Genomic DNA, 14,994 nt, shown 5'->3' with positions numbered 1-14,994 from the left:
ATACATCTCCGAGCCTATAAAGCATATATATTCCTGATCACGATCACCTTCTTAATCAATATAAGCATGTCCTTTTGTCTGTCTGTCTTAGTTTTAAAGATATCGGCTCCAAACTTTATTCACATCTTTAATTCTTTAGCACATATTATATATGTAAATCGAAAAGGACAATATTGGTCGACTATATCCTATACCTGAATTTTAATTGAACGATCGGTGATACCATAACTTCGATGTTATTTTAGGTAGAAATAGAAGGTTGAAACTATCCTTGTTTAACAAATTACTCGGATCCTGCCATATAACTCATTGATCGGAAAGGCCATAACTTGCAGTTTTTAGGTTAGAAATTTGGGACTTTCTATATGATCTATTTTATTTCAGGTCAACTTAGCCGATTTAAAAACTATCATAAGAATCGCCCGACTATATCCTATAGCTTCCATGTAATTGTAAGATAGGAAATATCATTAAATTGTCTTTTGAAAAATAAAAACTTGGATTTTTTTCCAAAATTTGTATTTAAAGAAATTGGTCTTATAACGATCATAATATTTCATAAGGATCTCCCAACTATATCCCATATTTGCTATTTATATCCTATATATATCAGATATATCTAACTGAAAGGGTATATCAACTTCGGCTCCTTTTGAAGTTATCCTTCCTTTCTTGTTTTAGAATACCATTTACAAAAAATTACATAAAACACAAGAGATATCAAAGAATGTAAAAAGTCCTTTGAGTTGAACTCGAATATTAAACTTTTCCTTAGCTTTCGTGATTCGTGAAATTGGCGGGGAATCGTAGAAGCGTTAAGCCCCAACTGGTTGATTTATGGAAGCAATGGCAGTAATATTTTCTCCAAGGTCGTTGTGTGGGTGTCAGTGTTCCCCTAACGCCAAAGCTCTCGGCTCTGTTCACTTTCCCATCGCATATACGTATGGACGGCGGTGGTGGTGGTGTACGATTGGTAGGCACTGTGTTTGGGGGCGCTCTCCGGCGCCGCCGCTCTCTCGACTCATCTCACACAGATACCCACATGTAAAAGCCAGCACTCACACAGATACACAAACACGCACGGATACAACACTGGCACGCATACATTTCCAAATTGGCAAACTCTCTCAGCAAGTTTCGTTCGCAACTCTCGGCAACAATATTTATTTTATTCAATTCCAAAACGGCCAGCCTTTAAGTTGTGTTTTGCCCGCGCGTTTGCCATTTTTGTTGGCTTTTATCTCCAACCATAACGATCTCAGGCGATCTCTTTCTCAGCAAGGACTCGAAGGCACTGCATCTCAGCAGTAATTGTAATAATTTTGGCGTTTGGTTTGCCAATTCTTGTGTTGTTTTGTATTTGGCGGATGCGTGTGTGAGTTTGTGTGTGTGTGTGTGTGTTGGTTCTATATACGCATCTATAGCTGTGTGTTGTTTTTTGTGGCAGTCTGTATGTTTTTTTCCAATGCATGACTGACTGTTCGGGGAAAGCTTTTCCCTCCAAAGTTTGTTGGCATAAAAGTTAAAAGCCGCGGCAATAACAAAATTGCAAAAAAACCAAAAACAAAATAACAAAAACAATTCGCCGAGCGCCGAGAGCCGAAGAGTGCGATAGAAAGAGAGGTGGGAAACACAACCTTTGACTTTGACTCACTTCCACACCAACACATGCGCCGCCCCATCGTGAGCCCAAGAAGCTTAAAAAATATAAAAAATTTAAATAAAATAAGAGCCACAGTGAAGCAGCCGAAAATTGTGTGTTGTCAAAATAACAAATAAACAAAAAGCTCACGGAATTTGCAATTTTGTTTCCATATCTGAGCTGTAGGCTGTCAGTGTATGTGTATGTGTGTGTGTGTGCGGCGATCTGGCAGCACCAACAACAACACCAGCCACGAAAGAAATTGCGTTTTGGACAATTTCGATTTCCTTCGCCTTTAATTGTCGTTTTTTTCCAACAAATTACCTGTAATCAAACAAGTGCAATAACAATTACTGCTGAAAGCAACAAAAACTGAATTAAAAAAACAGAAATTGTCGGCCTAGGGTTTAGTGAAGACGCAAACCCAACACTGTATTAATGATTGCCCCTCAAAAAAATCGCAAAATAAGCTTGTACGAACAACTAGGCTCGATTTGCCGCTGATATAGGAGCTGATAAAGAATCCATAAAGTCAGCTGCACTTCAGCGATAAGGTAAGTAAACAACGGTGTAGGGAGGGATATACCCTTAGGGGTAAAGGGTGAAGAATGGGTGCATGGTTGGGTGGGAGAGCCCTCGAGGTTTGCCGGCTGCACAAGAAGAAGCATCGGAGGAGCAGCCTCGAGTGTTCCAGAACAGCTGCAGTGTCGCTTCGAGGTCGCCCACGAATCCTGGCTGCCCATCTAAAATGGTGGCATCCACCCCCCCTTTTTGGCGAAAATCCTTCAAAAAAAGGAGCGAAAAAAAGCCAAAACAGATATGGCGCCCAAGCATATGCTGTGGGAAATTTCATCACCACCACCATCACACGGTGTCCGACTGTCTGTGTTTATGTTTTGGTAGAAAGGTCACCGAAGCACAGACAATACATCCCTTAGCTTTCAATTGCAACTTTCTCCACGGGAATTACGTCAGGAGCAGGGTTGCCAAGGGTCAGGATGTTCCTGCTATATAGTTGGGGGGAAAAAAAAACATAAAATATTTAAAAAAAGGACTTTTAAGTAAAAAAAGTAGTAGTTGTTATATTTAAGTGATTAAATGATTTATTTACTTTTTATATTATTCATTATTTAAAAAGGACACTATATTAAACATTTCTATATTTTCAAAATTGTTTTAAATTTATATGCATTTTAATTCATTAAAATCCTTAACAATCCTTGTCGGTAAAGTAACCTTCTCAAATACATAACATCTGGTGGGTGGGGAAAGTTTATGGAAGGATTCTAGTCAATATGGATGGGAGAAAGCTTTTCCTGACATTGAACTTGGTATCCTCTAAATTCGATTAATATTAACACGAGAGGGTGTCCACTGTTATGGACCAGCTTTTCATTCAATTTTCAACTTTCGCCAAAAATCGCCAGTTGCAAATACTTCAACAGTTTGTTTGGCTTGGAGTGCAATTTTCGGCTGTTTGTTGCAGCAATTTCATCGATTTCGCGAATACAGATACAGATACACACACACACACATGCTCAGACCACCAACACATATGCAAATGTTGTATCCACGTTTGCCGCGCGCCATTTTAAAACTTTAGCTCAAAGCTTCGAGTGCATTTTCTTAAATTTTTTGTTTGTTTTTTTTTTCTTCTTCCCTGCCTTCCTGCTATTCTCCACCCACAGGTATGTTGCTTTTTCTGCGTGGGAGTTCGGGGAAAGAAAATCGGGAAAACCAACTCTAAACAGCTGTCTTGCAAGTCGAGGAGCTTTTCCTTGCCTGTTGCACTTTTCCCTGAACTCCTGGGAGGGGATTTTGCCTTCCTAGGTCGTTTTTATACCCAAAATTGGGTTCCATAATAATCTAATCATAAATGCGGTAACATTTCAAAGGTGATAAGAATCTAAAGAACAGAGAAAACAACCTCACCTACAAGCTATTGCCAATTTAAGATTATTTCATTCCAATTACTGTCTGAGGAAACCAATATATATCACTTTAGGTCCACCCCATCTACATACACTTTGCATGGCACATCTCTGGCACATTTGGTCGACTTCCTCTGGTCCAATTATCATCGACTCCTCCCGCCCATTGTGATTATAAGCTCTGCCTTGCAGGCAACTCTCTCATCTGCTGACATCAGCAGCCGCAGCAGGAGCAGATGATTTTCCGGTTTGCCAGGGCCCCGAAAACTGGTTTCGAGCACCAAAACGACAGGCTGACGGACCAAAGTTGAACGGTGCCCTTTCGCACAGTCGTCCCAAAAAGACAACGCCGAGTGTTACATGTTAAAGCTTATATATTTTTGTTTTAATGTACGTGGTGTGCAGAATTTGACAAACTTTTGGCTTAAAAGTCAACGGGCTTAATGGTGATAAAACGGGAGAGAATAAAGGCCACCAGAAAGGTGGCGCACACGAAGCAAAAGGCAAACATGTAGAAGCCCTCCTCGGTGAATATGTCGGAAAATGCCGGTATATCCTGGTAGATCTGTTCGATCACAGCCAGGGTTCCTTTGTGCTTCTTCACCATCGTGATTCTACTTCTTTTTTGGTGCCTTTTTGCCGCCGCCTGCTCCGCCTCCAAGCTTCTGTTTCTCCGCCTTGGTCAGAACCTTGTTGGTTACTTCTTCGGGTGGTGCCAGGGACGATACGTGTTTGTTGCACAGCTGCAGGAGCTCTAGGGTGTTCAGATTATCGCTGTTGAAGCGAATCTCCTTGACTTTGGCTTGTTCTATGGAAAAGGGTTTATTGATTAGTAAAGTTTAAAGGAAAATGTGCTATATCCTCACCTTGTGCGGAATCTATGAGGGAAAACTTAATGGAGGCCGGCTTCCGGTCGCAAACTATGTCCGATTTGACAACGCACTTGGGATTCGTCTGGACAACTTTTGGTGTGGAAAGCAGGAACAGGAATTCGCTAAAATGGAGAATTTTATCCAATTAGTACTTGATATTGAGTATAGATTTTATTCCTTTGCAGGAGTAGCGCCGGAGCAGCCTCAAACTGACGCCGACACCGACCAAGATGTCTACGGAGCGCGAGCTGGCTCCCGGGGGGCCAGCTCAGCTCCACCCGCACACGTTGCCATTGACGTTCCCGGACCTGCAGATCACCTCCGCGGTGGGCATCATTGGAAAGGTCTACGGTGAGTTCACACACATCCATTCACACCTCATCCAAATCTCAAATAGCTTCTCATGAGACAATATTTCACTGCACCTTTTCGGTTTGTTGTTTTTAGTTTTTCGTACATATTACCTTTCCTCCAATTTGCTTACGCTTACGCACTTTTGGTTCAGTTTCGAGAAAATTTTCCCATCGCGTCAACTGCGCATGTCCCTGAATCGATAAAAAGAAAAGCGCTTTTCCAATAACTTACCGAGTGGACTTGACGTTTTCCGCGAACGGATCGAATTGAACGGTGATGCGTTTGACGCCCTTCAGGTTAACGCTCTTCAGCTGCTTGCCAATGGCCGAGACGATGCCGCCAGAACGGCGCAGTGTCCCGCTAAATGGCACCGACATTGTAAATTATAATTTATAATTTGCAGCAAAACTTGCGGCCAAAAAGTAAACACGTAACACGCTACGTGAGTTATCAGCTGTCTCAGTCGATAACTATTTTGAGGTCCATCTCTAGGAATAGGATTTTTCGGTGTTGGAAAACATTACTTGGTGTTGCCAAATACTCGATAATAATCGATAGGAGATAGTGCTGGTATTTGGGGGCTTAGCTTCTCTAGGTGTCTCGCTTGCACACATCCCAATAAGTGCTTGCCCTCATTAAGTGTGGTTAAGTGTTTGAGGTGGAGAAGCATCTTTGCTCGTTTCGATAGTTAGAAACTGGTTTTGATTTGTTGAGGAAAAAGAAATAAGTTTCTTAGTAAAATGGAAAAATTATATAATAAATATTGATAGTCATTCTCTAAAAATAGGTGATCTTACTTCAGAATATCGTGCAGTAATTAAAAATTTAATAAACATCAGTGTTCGATATATTTATCGATATTCCTCCACTCTAGTGGTTGCGAAGAGCATGGTATCTAGCTGGCCCGTTCACTCGCACGCGCTAGAGTGCTTTGCCCTCATTTAAGTGTGGTAGTGTACCAGTGTGTGGCTGCTGTTGGAAAAGCTGATGAAAATTGCACTTTTTGCATAATGCGCGACGTGAAAAGCTAACAAAAGTTGTGGAAAATCAAAATTGAGTTGTCTGGCGACGGTTTGTGCGTGAAAGCGGGCGGCGCGAACGTGTTTGGTGCACAAAAACCACGTCTCGAAAATCAAGAATTCTACGTGCACACATTTTTGCTGCCATATAAAACGCATACAAACGCATTTTCTCGCTGTATAGAGCGGGAGCAGCCAGAGCAGCAGTTTTTCACACACACACACACACAACCACAATACAACACAAACACCAACACACACATCCGAAAAGGCACACCAACACGCGAACGAGAAATGCGAGCATAAAGAAGAATTTTTTCTTAGTTGTATTACAAGAGCATTAGATACATATATATAAGTATATAACATATATAGTATATACATAATATATACACGCCTATGTGTATAGTACATAAACATACATATAATTAAACGAAAGCTGTGCCTACATTTGTGTTCTTTTCCAATATTAAAATTAATAAAAAAAAAATAATAATCACAACAATAACAATAACGGTAATAAAGTAAATGCAAGTTTAAGAGAGAGCAAGAGAGAGAGAGAGCACTTAACTGTGCTTATTCCAATTTATAAATACGCCTACGCCACGCCCACGCGCAACAACAAAACAACCAACAACAACAACAGCAAAAACAACAACAAAAAAATGAAAAATCAACCAAACGAATAAAACTTTAAAAACTACTTTAAAGTGTGATAAGCAAAAGGCTGAAATCAAAACTAAAAATAATTAGTAGAAACCAAAAGCAACAACAAAAAAAAAAAAACATCCACAAAAAACAAAAACAACAACAACAATCAATCAATTACATATTTTACACCAAAAACACGAACATAAACAAGGAGAGAAACACGAGCCAACCTTTTTATACATTAATTCTTTTTCCTAAAAATACAAAACAAAAAAACCTAAATTAGTGCAAAAGCCATGTATCCAGTTGGACAACGTAAGTGCAGGCGATCAAGAGTGGAGGACACTAGAAAAGAACGACAGAAGCTGTTGCCACAAGTTTATGTTGCCCCAAGACCCCCTGGCCCCTTGGCCCTTACTAATCTGGTTTTTGAGGTTCTACTTGCAACTACATATTGGAACCTAGTAGTCTTTGCTGCCAATTGGCTTTCAAAGAGCCCAGGTCTGATAGGCCATGGCGTCACAGACACAGACACGTGCTTTAAAAAGAGTTGAAAATGCGCAAAAAATTGGGTCAACGACCGTCGCGACGCAATAGTTGCCACTTGGGGGTTGATTTTTAAGCTTTGGGGCTTCTTCCGACTACTACGGCTCTTGGCTTCATTCAAAAGTATCTGTAGCAGACTACAGACAGTCTCAAGATTCAAGAGCACACTAATTGCGTCGCATTTTGTGGCTACTTGTGCGTATTTCTTAGAAATATCTGATAAATACTAGTATCTCAGGTTCAGAAATAGATATTCACTAAATATAAACAAGAAAGGCTTTGAAATTCTATACCTTATAGAGTTATAGCTCCCTCTAATGATAAGAAAAGCATAAACAAAACATTATTGTTGAAATATTATATTCCTACTGAAGTTATGTTTATTGATGGGTCTGGGAAGCTAAACAGGCCAGGGATACTACCAATAACCTACACTTTTAACACCATGGTGGACTAACCAGCACACAAACCACCTCAAAACCACCTTGTTACTGACCAGATAGACTTGTGGCAACAGATCTTTACACTACTCACTCTTACACACTCTTACAATGATGAAATGATGAAATATAAACTGTAACTAAAAATATTAATTAACGCACTCTAATTTTGTTTTCTTTTTCTCCATTATCGCCTCCCGATCGCCTTTATTGATTTTGAATTCATCGAATTGGACATTACCACAAATACCATTCATTATTCATTATCCATTATCAATTTATGATTTGAGAACCTGTTCCTTTTCATTGATTTATTTTTTTTCGTTTATTTTTGATTACATTTTCTTTTTATAGAGTCACAGTGGACCCCCTCGCCCACTCGGCCTCAGAGTCCCTCTCAGGCGCAGACTAGCTTCGACACGCTCACATGTAAATCTCTCTCCAAAACCGACTAAATTATTACTAAAAAATTAACTAAGAACCTACCTAATGCGATTTGATTGATTCGATTGATGCGTCAACTGCCACAAACTGTTTGTTGTTTGTTAACCTTCTTTAGTTGATGTTCTAACTCCTCCACTATCCGCTATCCACTAACCCACTAACTAAACTAAACTAATCTAAACTAACTACTGTTTTTTTTGTCGTATTGTTACTAACTCCCACTTGATAATTAATACTATTTGTTTCGTAAACTGCACTTGGAACTAAAACCAAAAAAAAAAAAAAAAACACCTGATTCCAACTCTGATTCCTTGTTTGTGTTTTTTAGCTCGATGCATGTCGATTCTTTGGCTTGTAGAATTAAGAAGAATTGAAGAGAGTTCTGCAGAAGAGACTACAACCATTCTCCTGCACAACTATCCTCAAACTAAACGTTTAGATATTGGCTAGTTTTTACTTTAATTTGTTTTAAACTTAATTGATTCCTAAAATCCAGTTCAGTTCGAGTTCTAACTTCTAAATGACATTGCAGCACCACCGGCGCCCGGCTCATCGGTCAATCCCACCGCGGTCACCAGCCCGAGTGCCCAGAATGTGGCAGCTGGTGGAGCCACTGTGGCCGGTGCTGCTGCAGCAGCCGCCCAGGTCGCCTCCGCCCTTGGCTCAACCACCGGCAGCGTGTCGGCAGCCATTGCCACCGCCACGCCAGCCGCCCAACCGGACATGCCCGTCTTCACGTGCCCCCGCCGTCCGAATCTGGGCCGGGAAGGTCGTCCGATTGTGCTCCGTGCCAATCACTTCCAGGTGACGATGCCCCGTGGCTATGTCCACCACTACGACATCAACATCCAGCCGGACAAGTGTCCGCGCAAGGTCAACCGCGAGATCATCGAGACTATGGTCCATGCCTACAGCAAGATCTTCGGGGTGCTGAAGCCCGTGTTCGATGGCCGGAATAACTTGTACACCCGTGACCCCTTGCCCATTGGCAACGAACGGCTGGAGCTGGAGGTCACCCTGCCCGGCGAGGGCAAGGATCGCATCTTTCGCGTGACGATCAAGTGGCAGGCTCAGGTCTCTCTCTTCAACCTGGAGGAGGCGCTCGAGGGTCGCACCCGCCAGATACCCTATGACGCCATCTTGGCGCTCGACGTGGTGATGCGTCATCTGCCCAGTATGACGTACACTCCAGTGGGACGCAGTTTCTTCAGCTCACCCGACGGCTACTACCATCCTCTTGGCGGTGGTCGCGAGGTGTGGTTCGGTTTCCATCAGAGTGTGAGGCCTTCGCAGTGGAAGATGATGCTCAACATCGATGGTGGGTTTAGTTTCCTCCTCTTTTGATTACTTTACTAATCTCCCTTCTCTAATAGTATCGGCTACTGCTTTCTACAAGTCCCAACCCGTGATTGACTTCATGTGTGAGGTGCTGGACATTCGCGACATCAACGAACAGCGCAAGCCGCTCACCGACTCCCAGCGCGTCAAGTTCACCAAGGAGATCAAGGGCCTGAAGATCGAGATCACCCACTGTGGTCAGATGCGTCGCAAGTACCGGGTGTGCAACGTCACCCGTCGTCCAGCCCAGATGCAATCGTACGTCATATTCTTTTCTATTTAATTATTTTTCTAACTGACTGATTCTCCCTCCTATAGCTTCCCATTGCAACTGGAGAACGGCCAGACCGTGGAGTGCACTGTGGCCAAGTATTTCCTGGACAAGTACCGCATGAAGCTGCGCTACCCGCATCTGCCCTGCCTCCAGGTGGGCCAGGAGCACAAGCACACCTATCTGCCCCTGGAGGTGTGCCACATCGTCGCCGGCCAGCGCTGCATCAAGAAACTGACCGATATGCAAACTTCGACGATGATCAAGGCCACCGCCCGCTCGGCTCCCGATCGGGAGCGCGAAATCAACAATCTGGTGAAGCGCGCCGACTTTAACAACGACTCCTATGTGCAGGAGTTCGGCTTAACCATCTCCAATTCGATGATGGAGGTGCGCGGACGCGTCCTCCCACCACCCAAGCTGCAGTACGGCGGACGTGTGTCCACGGGCATCACTGGCCAGCAGTTGTTCCCGCCGCAGAACAAAGTGAGTCTCGCGTCGCCCAACCAGGGTGTTTGGGATATGCGCGGCAAGCAGTTCTTCACCGGAGTGGAGATCCGCATTTGGGCCATTGCCTGCTTTGCTCCGCAGCGTACTGTGCGCGAGGATGCGCTGCGCAACTTTACTCAGCAGCTGCAGAAGATTTCCAATGACGCCGGCATGCCCATTATCGGCCAGCCGTGCTTCTGCAAATATGCCACCGGACCGGATCAGGTCGAGCCGATGTTCCGCTACCTGAAGATCACCTTCCCGGGACTGCAACTCGTTGTGGTAGTGCTTCCCGGCAAGACACCTGTCTATGCCGAGGTTAAGCGCGTGGGCGACACTGTCCTGGGCATGGCCACCCAGTGCGTCCAGGCCAAGAACGTGAACAAGACATCGCCGCAGACGCTGTCCAATCTCTGTCTCAAGATCAACGTCAAGCTGGGCGGCATCAATTCGATCCTGGTGCCCTCCATTCGGCCGAAGGTATTCAACGAGCCGGTTATCTTCCTGGGAGCGGACGTAACTCACCCGCCGGCTGGCGACAACAAGAAACCATCGATTGCCGCAGTCGTTGGGTCCATGGATGCTCATCCGTCCCGGTATGCGGCCACCGTGCGAGTGCAGCAGCATCGCCAGGAGATCATCCAGGAGTTGAGCAGCATGGTGAGGGAGTTGCTCATCATGTTCTACAAGTCAACGGGCGGCTACAAGCCCCACCGCATCATACTCTACCGCGACGGCGTCTCCGAAGGCCAGTTCCCCCACGTTCTGCAGCACGAGCTGACCGCCATTCGGGAGGCGTGCATCAAGCTGGAGCCGGAATATCGGCCGGGCATCACGTTCATTGTGGTGCAGAAACGCCACCACACGCGTCTCTTCTGTGCCGAGAAGAAGGAGCAGAGCGGCAAGTCGGGCAACATACCCGCCGGCACCACCGTCGATGTGGGCATCACCCATCCCACCGAGTTCGACTTCTACCTATGCAGTCACCAGGGTATCCAGGGCACCAGTCGTCCCTCGCACTACCATGTGCTCTGGGACGACAACCACTTTGACTCGGACGAGCTGCAGTGCCTCACGTACCAGCTGTGTCACACCTATGTGCGCTGCACCCGATCCGTCAGTATACCAGCGCCGGCGTACTATGCCCACTTGGTGGCCTTCCGTGCCAGGTGAGCTTATATTTATTTAAATTAAGAAATATAATTAATACTCTTGCTTTTCTTTTGGAAAGATATCATCTTGTTGAAAAGGAACACGACTCGGGCGAGGGATCGCACCAGAGCGGCTGCTCAGAGGATCGCACACCAGGTGCCATGGCCAGGGCCATCACTGTGCATGCGGACACCAAGAAGGTCATGTACTTTGCCTAAAAAGTATCGCTCCGGTCGTCCCCCACAAAGCGAAACACGAAACCCCCAACAACAAACACAAACAAAACACCAACACCAAAAAGCTAAGGAATACAAAATCAGTTTCGAAATTCGATTCGAATAAGCTAAAACTAAAAACACCATCATCCAAGCACATCCCAGCCCTCCTCAGATCCAGCAGGCGGATGAGAAAGCCAAGCATGTTTTTAGAAATTAAGTTAAAAGTTACATTTATTTTATGAAAGGAAACAGAACACGAGGATCTTGCATGCATATATTAGTTGTTAGTGAACCGATAAACGAAATCCCACAAAGACACATCCACACACATACACAACACTCGCGACACACGCAACATGCAACACACACAAAGGCAAGGATAGCAACACAGAGAGAAATTATAGGTATGTAGGGAAGGAATCGAATGTTATGCACAAGTTGGCGTGAAAATTCTCATGAAAATTGAAAGAAGAAAAAAAGCGTAGCAAACAAAATGCAAATGCAAGTAAATAGAAATCAACTTAAGGGAACAAAGAAGCAAAAAAAAAAAAACTACGACAGCAACAACCAACACCAACACAAAACAACAACAAAAAAAAAAAAGTTAAGTAAACAAAACACGTCATCAAAACACACGAGAGAGAGACAACTTTTCTAATAGAAATTACGATTACATTGTACAATATATTTTTACACGATACGAAATGAAGACATGAATGAATGCATACAACCAAAGGTTTTTAGTATACAAAAAAAAAAAAAGAAAATTAATAAGTTGCTGATCGAACGACTCACACACAACAAATACACACACCAACAACAAACAACACCAATAACTCGGATTCTCTGTACTGTGAACGAAGACCACCACCAAACAAATTAATTAAAAAAAAGAAATATTTTAAAAAAATGCCAGATGCCAGGATATAGCGAGCGACATTGAAAGTTAGCATGTACTAAAGAATGAAAAATACTTCAATAACTAAGGCGCAGATTAAACCAAGCAAGGACATTTAATAGTTTGTAAGTTGGGCTCTACCAAAAAAACAAAAAAAAGGCAGATTAAAAAAAAATTTATGGGTGAGATGAGAGCGCGGCATAATATACCCGAGAACTGCAATTTCAACAAGGGACAAACTTTTGGTCATAACAATATCTATATATACTTATGGAGCAGAGTGGTTATATATATGTATACATATATACCTAGCATAGGAGTAAAGTTAAAAGGTGTTTTTTTAAAATACAAAAACAAATGCAAAAGTCAAAAGTCATAATGAGAAATACTTAAATTCAAAAGTGCAAATAACACGCTAACAGCAGTGCGTTAGTAGTGCAGATATTTTATGTTTAGTCTTTAGTTTTGACCTCTTGTATGCACACAAATACAATCACACTCAAAGCTAACTCCCCTCCAGAAACCCAAAACCCAAGTCCAAGTCCAAGGCATATCACTCAAAGACCTTCTTATTTATGTACCTATTTACTAAATTAGCTTAACCATCTTAGTTACTCTTATATCTTTTTAATTTTTTTTAAAAAACGCTCTAGAACAACAAAAGTTGATTTCTTTATGTTATTTTTTTTCGAATGGCATCTCTGATCTATAAATTGTAATTTGCGTATTAAATAACTTTAGAGCCAAGTGGTGTACGGGTAATATAAACTAGGCAACTTTTCTCCAAAACGACGTCCGGCGTCCACGGCGGAGGAGAGGTGGCAACTACATTTCAATATTTTACAAAAACGTAGTTTTAGTTTCGCAATTCGCAACCAACCAAGCAACCAACAAACATGCAACAAACAAACAATATTAATATGATGGAACTTATGCTTAATAATTGTACTATATCGAGGACACAGTTCAAGTTAACATTATAATCAGTTGTTATTTATAAGGTCCAGTGGGTGGTGATTTTGCTCTCCAGCCGCCCCGGGCCGAACCTTATTTATAAATCTTAAAAAAAAAAAACAAAAAAATGTGTACCATCTATCACAGAACCTTTACTTTAGATTTAGTTTTCAACGTTTGCAAGCTGTTTTGCCAATCATACATTATGTGAACATTATAAAATACATATTTAAATCTATATGCTTATATATTTAATCATTTTAATTAAACTTACAAATTAGTTGGTAATCCAAGCGAGAGAAAAATCAACCAAAACCATAAAAAGGAGGAGGGGATATTACACAAACCGGCAAAGGATCTAATAGATGTTTTCACATCCTTTTTGAATAATATCCTTTTGCTGGTCCTGGGTAGTTGATGTGCGGGTCGTATCTGTTGATTTCTTAAATTGTAATTGTAATTATTCATTTTCCATATGTTTTGTGTGTTAATGTTTCAACACAAGGGATTAAAATTTAAAATTATTTCTAATGTTTACTTAAACGCCAACTTAACCCAACCCAACCCAACCCAAGCAAGAAAAACAAATCAACCAATTTTAGTTTTTAAGCTAAAAAAAACACCACAAACAAAAAACAAAAAAAACAGAACAATGCAAAAGGGTTCGAGATTCGAGGCTCGATTTGATATCGGCCAGAGAGATCCTTATTATATATTCAATAAGTTTAAGCTGAAGCTGAAATGTGTGCCGACAATGAATGCATCTCGTAGTTGTAGATTGAGCGAAATATTCAACAATAATTTACTTTACCGACACAATACATGAGAAGAGTCCAAAAGCTTTAAACTACTCGCAAATAAGAAGAAACGCGTGAGATCGACGGGGAAGTCTACACTAATCACTGAGAATGCCAACAGCCAAGTCCCTAATATATAAATCTAAATCTAAATCTAATTCTATATCCTAGAGTACTCCCCCAGATACACACCTAAAAAAAAACATAAAAAACACACAACAATTTAATGGTTTCTTCAGTGTAGTGCAGCTAACGAAGATGATGATGATGATGATGATATTGGGAGAAAGGTTTGAGGAGAAAGTAGGAAGGAAGGAAGAAAGTGAAGCCTTAGATATGATTTCCAACCTATGTTCTGCTCAGAGAGTCGAGGCCCAAAAACCAAACGAAAGACAAAAAGCCGGATATCTATATGGGAACTTACATTTTTATCTGTCAAAATTAAATTGAGCTTTAAACTAAAGATAGATCGAGGCATAATACAAAACAAAAAAAATAAATAATAAATAATGATATAATGCAAGAAATATTTTAATAAAAAAAATTGACAAGTAAGATATATAGTAGCATTGGGATCGCATTGTTTCTACATACAATATTACTTATAAATGTGCCGTTTATAGATGTCTACAATTATATACAAGAAACATAGATATAGATATATAATCTGATCGAAATCGAAGCTAGAACAGCAATTTGCACAACTCTTCCTAAAGGAAATAAAAAATACAAATCTAAATCTAACGATTAAAATGATATGCCACAACAACAATTACCACGAAATCAAGATGAAATGATGGACTAACTCCAAGCAATTATGTACGTTATATTTGAATAACTAACTAATGACTTATGATATGTGTGTACTCTTCCAATTAGACCCAAGAATCCCCCATAGACCACACCATATACTTCTCAACTCTCTCTCTTGACGTAGTGTTCCAAATACGAATCAGAATAACCCTTTAGCTGAAATTC

At 41.7% G+C, this 14,994-nt stretch overlaps 3 protein-coding genes across 8 annotated transcripts; 1 reads left to right on the top strand and 2 right to left on the bottom strand.

Annotated features, from left to right (window-relative positions):
• Positions 1 to 1,164: 1,164 nt before the first annotated feature.
• On the top strand, positions 1,165 to 13,457 carry LOC6494017 (protein argonaute-2). 6 transcript variants are annotated; one of them, XM_044715845.1, is made up of 8 exons: positions 1,165 to 1,313; positions 1,982 to 2,196; positions 4,631 to 4,796; positions 7,810 to 7,884; positions 8,432 to 9,217; positions 9,273 to 9,495; positions 9,556 to 11,166; positions 11,229 to 13,457. In XM_044715845.1, exons 3-8 carry the CDS (start codon positions 4,676 to 4,678, stop codon positions 11,365 to 11,367), a joined length of 2,955 nt encoding a protein of 984 aa, XP_044571780.1. In that variant the 5' UTR covers positions 1,165 to 1,313; positions 1,982 to 2,196; positions 4,631 to 4,675; the 3' UTR covers positions 11,368 to 13,457. The 6 variants fall into 6 exon arrangements, with proteins under 6 accessions (XP_044571780.1, XP_044571781.1, XP_001961139.1 ...); XM_044715846.1 differs by lacking the exon at positions 1,982 to 2,196; XM_001961103.4 differs by having other exon boundaries at positions 1,165 to 2,196.
• LOC6496557 lies at positions 3,930 to 4,180 on the bottom strand. Its single transcript, XM_001961105.4, has one exon. It carries the CDS (start codon positions 4,178 to 4,180, stop codon positions 3,998 to 4,000), a length of 183 nt encoding a protein of 60 aa, XP_001961141.1. The 3' UTR covers positions 3,930 to 3,997.
• On the bottom strand, positions 3,930 to 5,176 carry LOC6496556. Its single transcript, XM_001961104.4, has 3 exons — positions 5,031 to 5,176; positions 4,440 to 4,567; positions 3,930 to 4,381 (listed from the first exon to the last, which is right to left on the bottom strand). The coding sequence occupies exons 1-3, from the start codon at positions 5,174 to 5,176 to the stop codon at positions 4,188 to 4,190; spliced, it is 468 nt and encodes a 155-aa protein (XP_001961140.1). The 3' UTR covers positions 3,930 to 4,187.
• Positions 13,458 to 14,994: the final 1,537 nt, after the last annotated feature.

This window comes from Drosophila ananassae, chromosome 3L (assembly GCF_017639315.1).
Source record: "Drosophila ananassae strain 14024-0371.13 chromosome 3L, ASM1763931v2, whole genome shotgun sequence".
Classification (NCBI taxonomy): domain Eukaryota; kingdom Metazoa; phylum Arthropoda; class Insecta; order Diptera; family Drosophilidae; genus Drosophila; species Drosophila ananassae.
The sequence above is the reverse complement of the archived record's forward strand: the minus strand, read 5'-3'. Positions and strand labels throughout refer to the sequence as shown.

Bases quoted from the DNA above. Each gene is read 5' to 3' on its own strand.
- LOC6494017 (XM_044715846.1), top strand. From the start codon at position 4,676: ATGTCTACGGAGCGCGAGCTGGCTCCCGGGGGGCCAGCTCAGCTCCAC. The intron at 4,797-7,809 runs GTGAGTTCACAC...TTCTTTTTATAG, and splicing joins CATCATTGGAAAGGTCTACG to AGTCACAGTGGACCCCCTCG. The intron at 9,496-9,555 runs GTACGTCATATT...TCCCTCCTATAG, and splicing joins CGTCCAGCCCAGATGCAATC to CTTCCCATTGCAACTGGAGA.
- LOC6496556 (XM_001961104.4), bottom strand. From the start codon at position 5,176: ATGTCGGTGCCATTTAGCGGGACACTGCGCCGTTCTGGCGGCATCGTC. The intron at 4,568-5,030 runs GTAAGTTATTGG...TCTCCATTTTAG, and splicing joins GAAAACGTCAAGTCCACTCG to CGAATTCCTGTTCCTGCTTT. The intron at 4,382-4,439 runs GTGAGGATATAG...CCTTTTCCATAG, and splicing joins CCTCATAGATTCCGCACAAG to AACAAGCCAAAGTCAAGGAG.
- LOC6496557 (XM_001961105.4), bottom strand. From the start codon at position 4,180: ATGGTGAAGAAGCACAAAGGAACCCTGGCTGTGATCGAACAGATCTAC.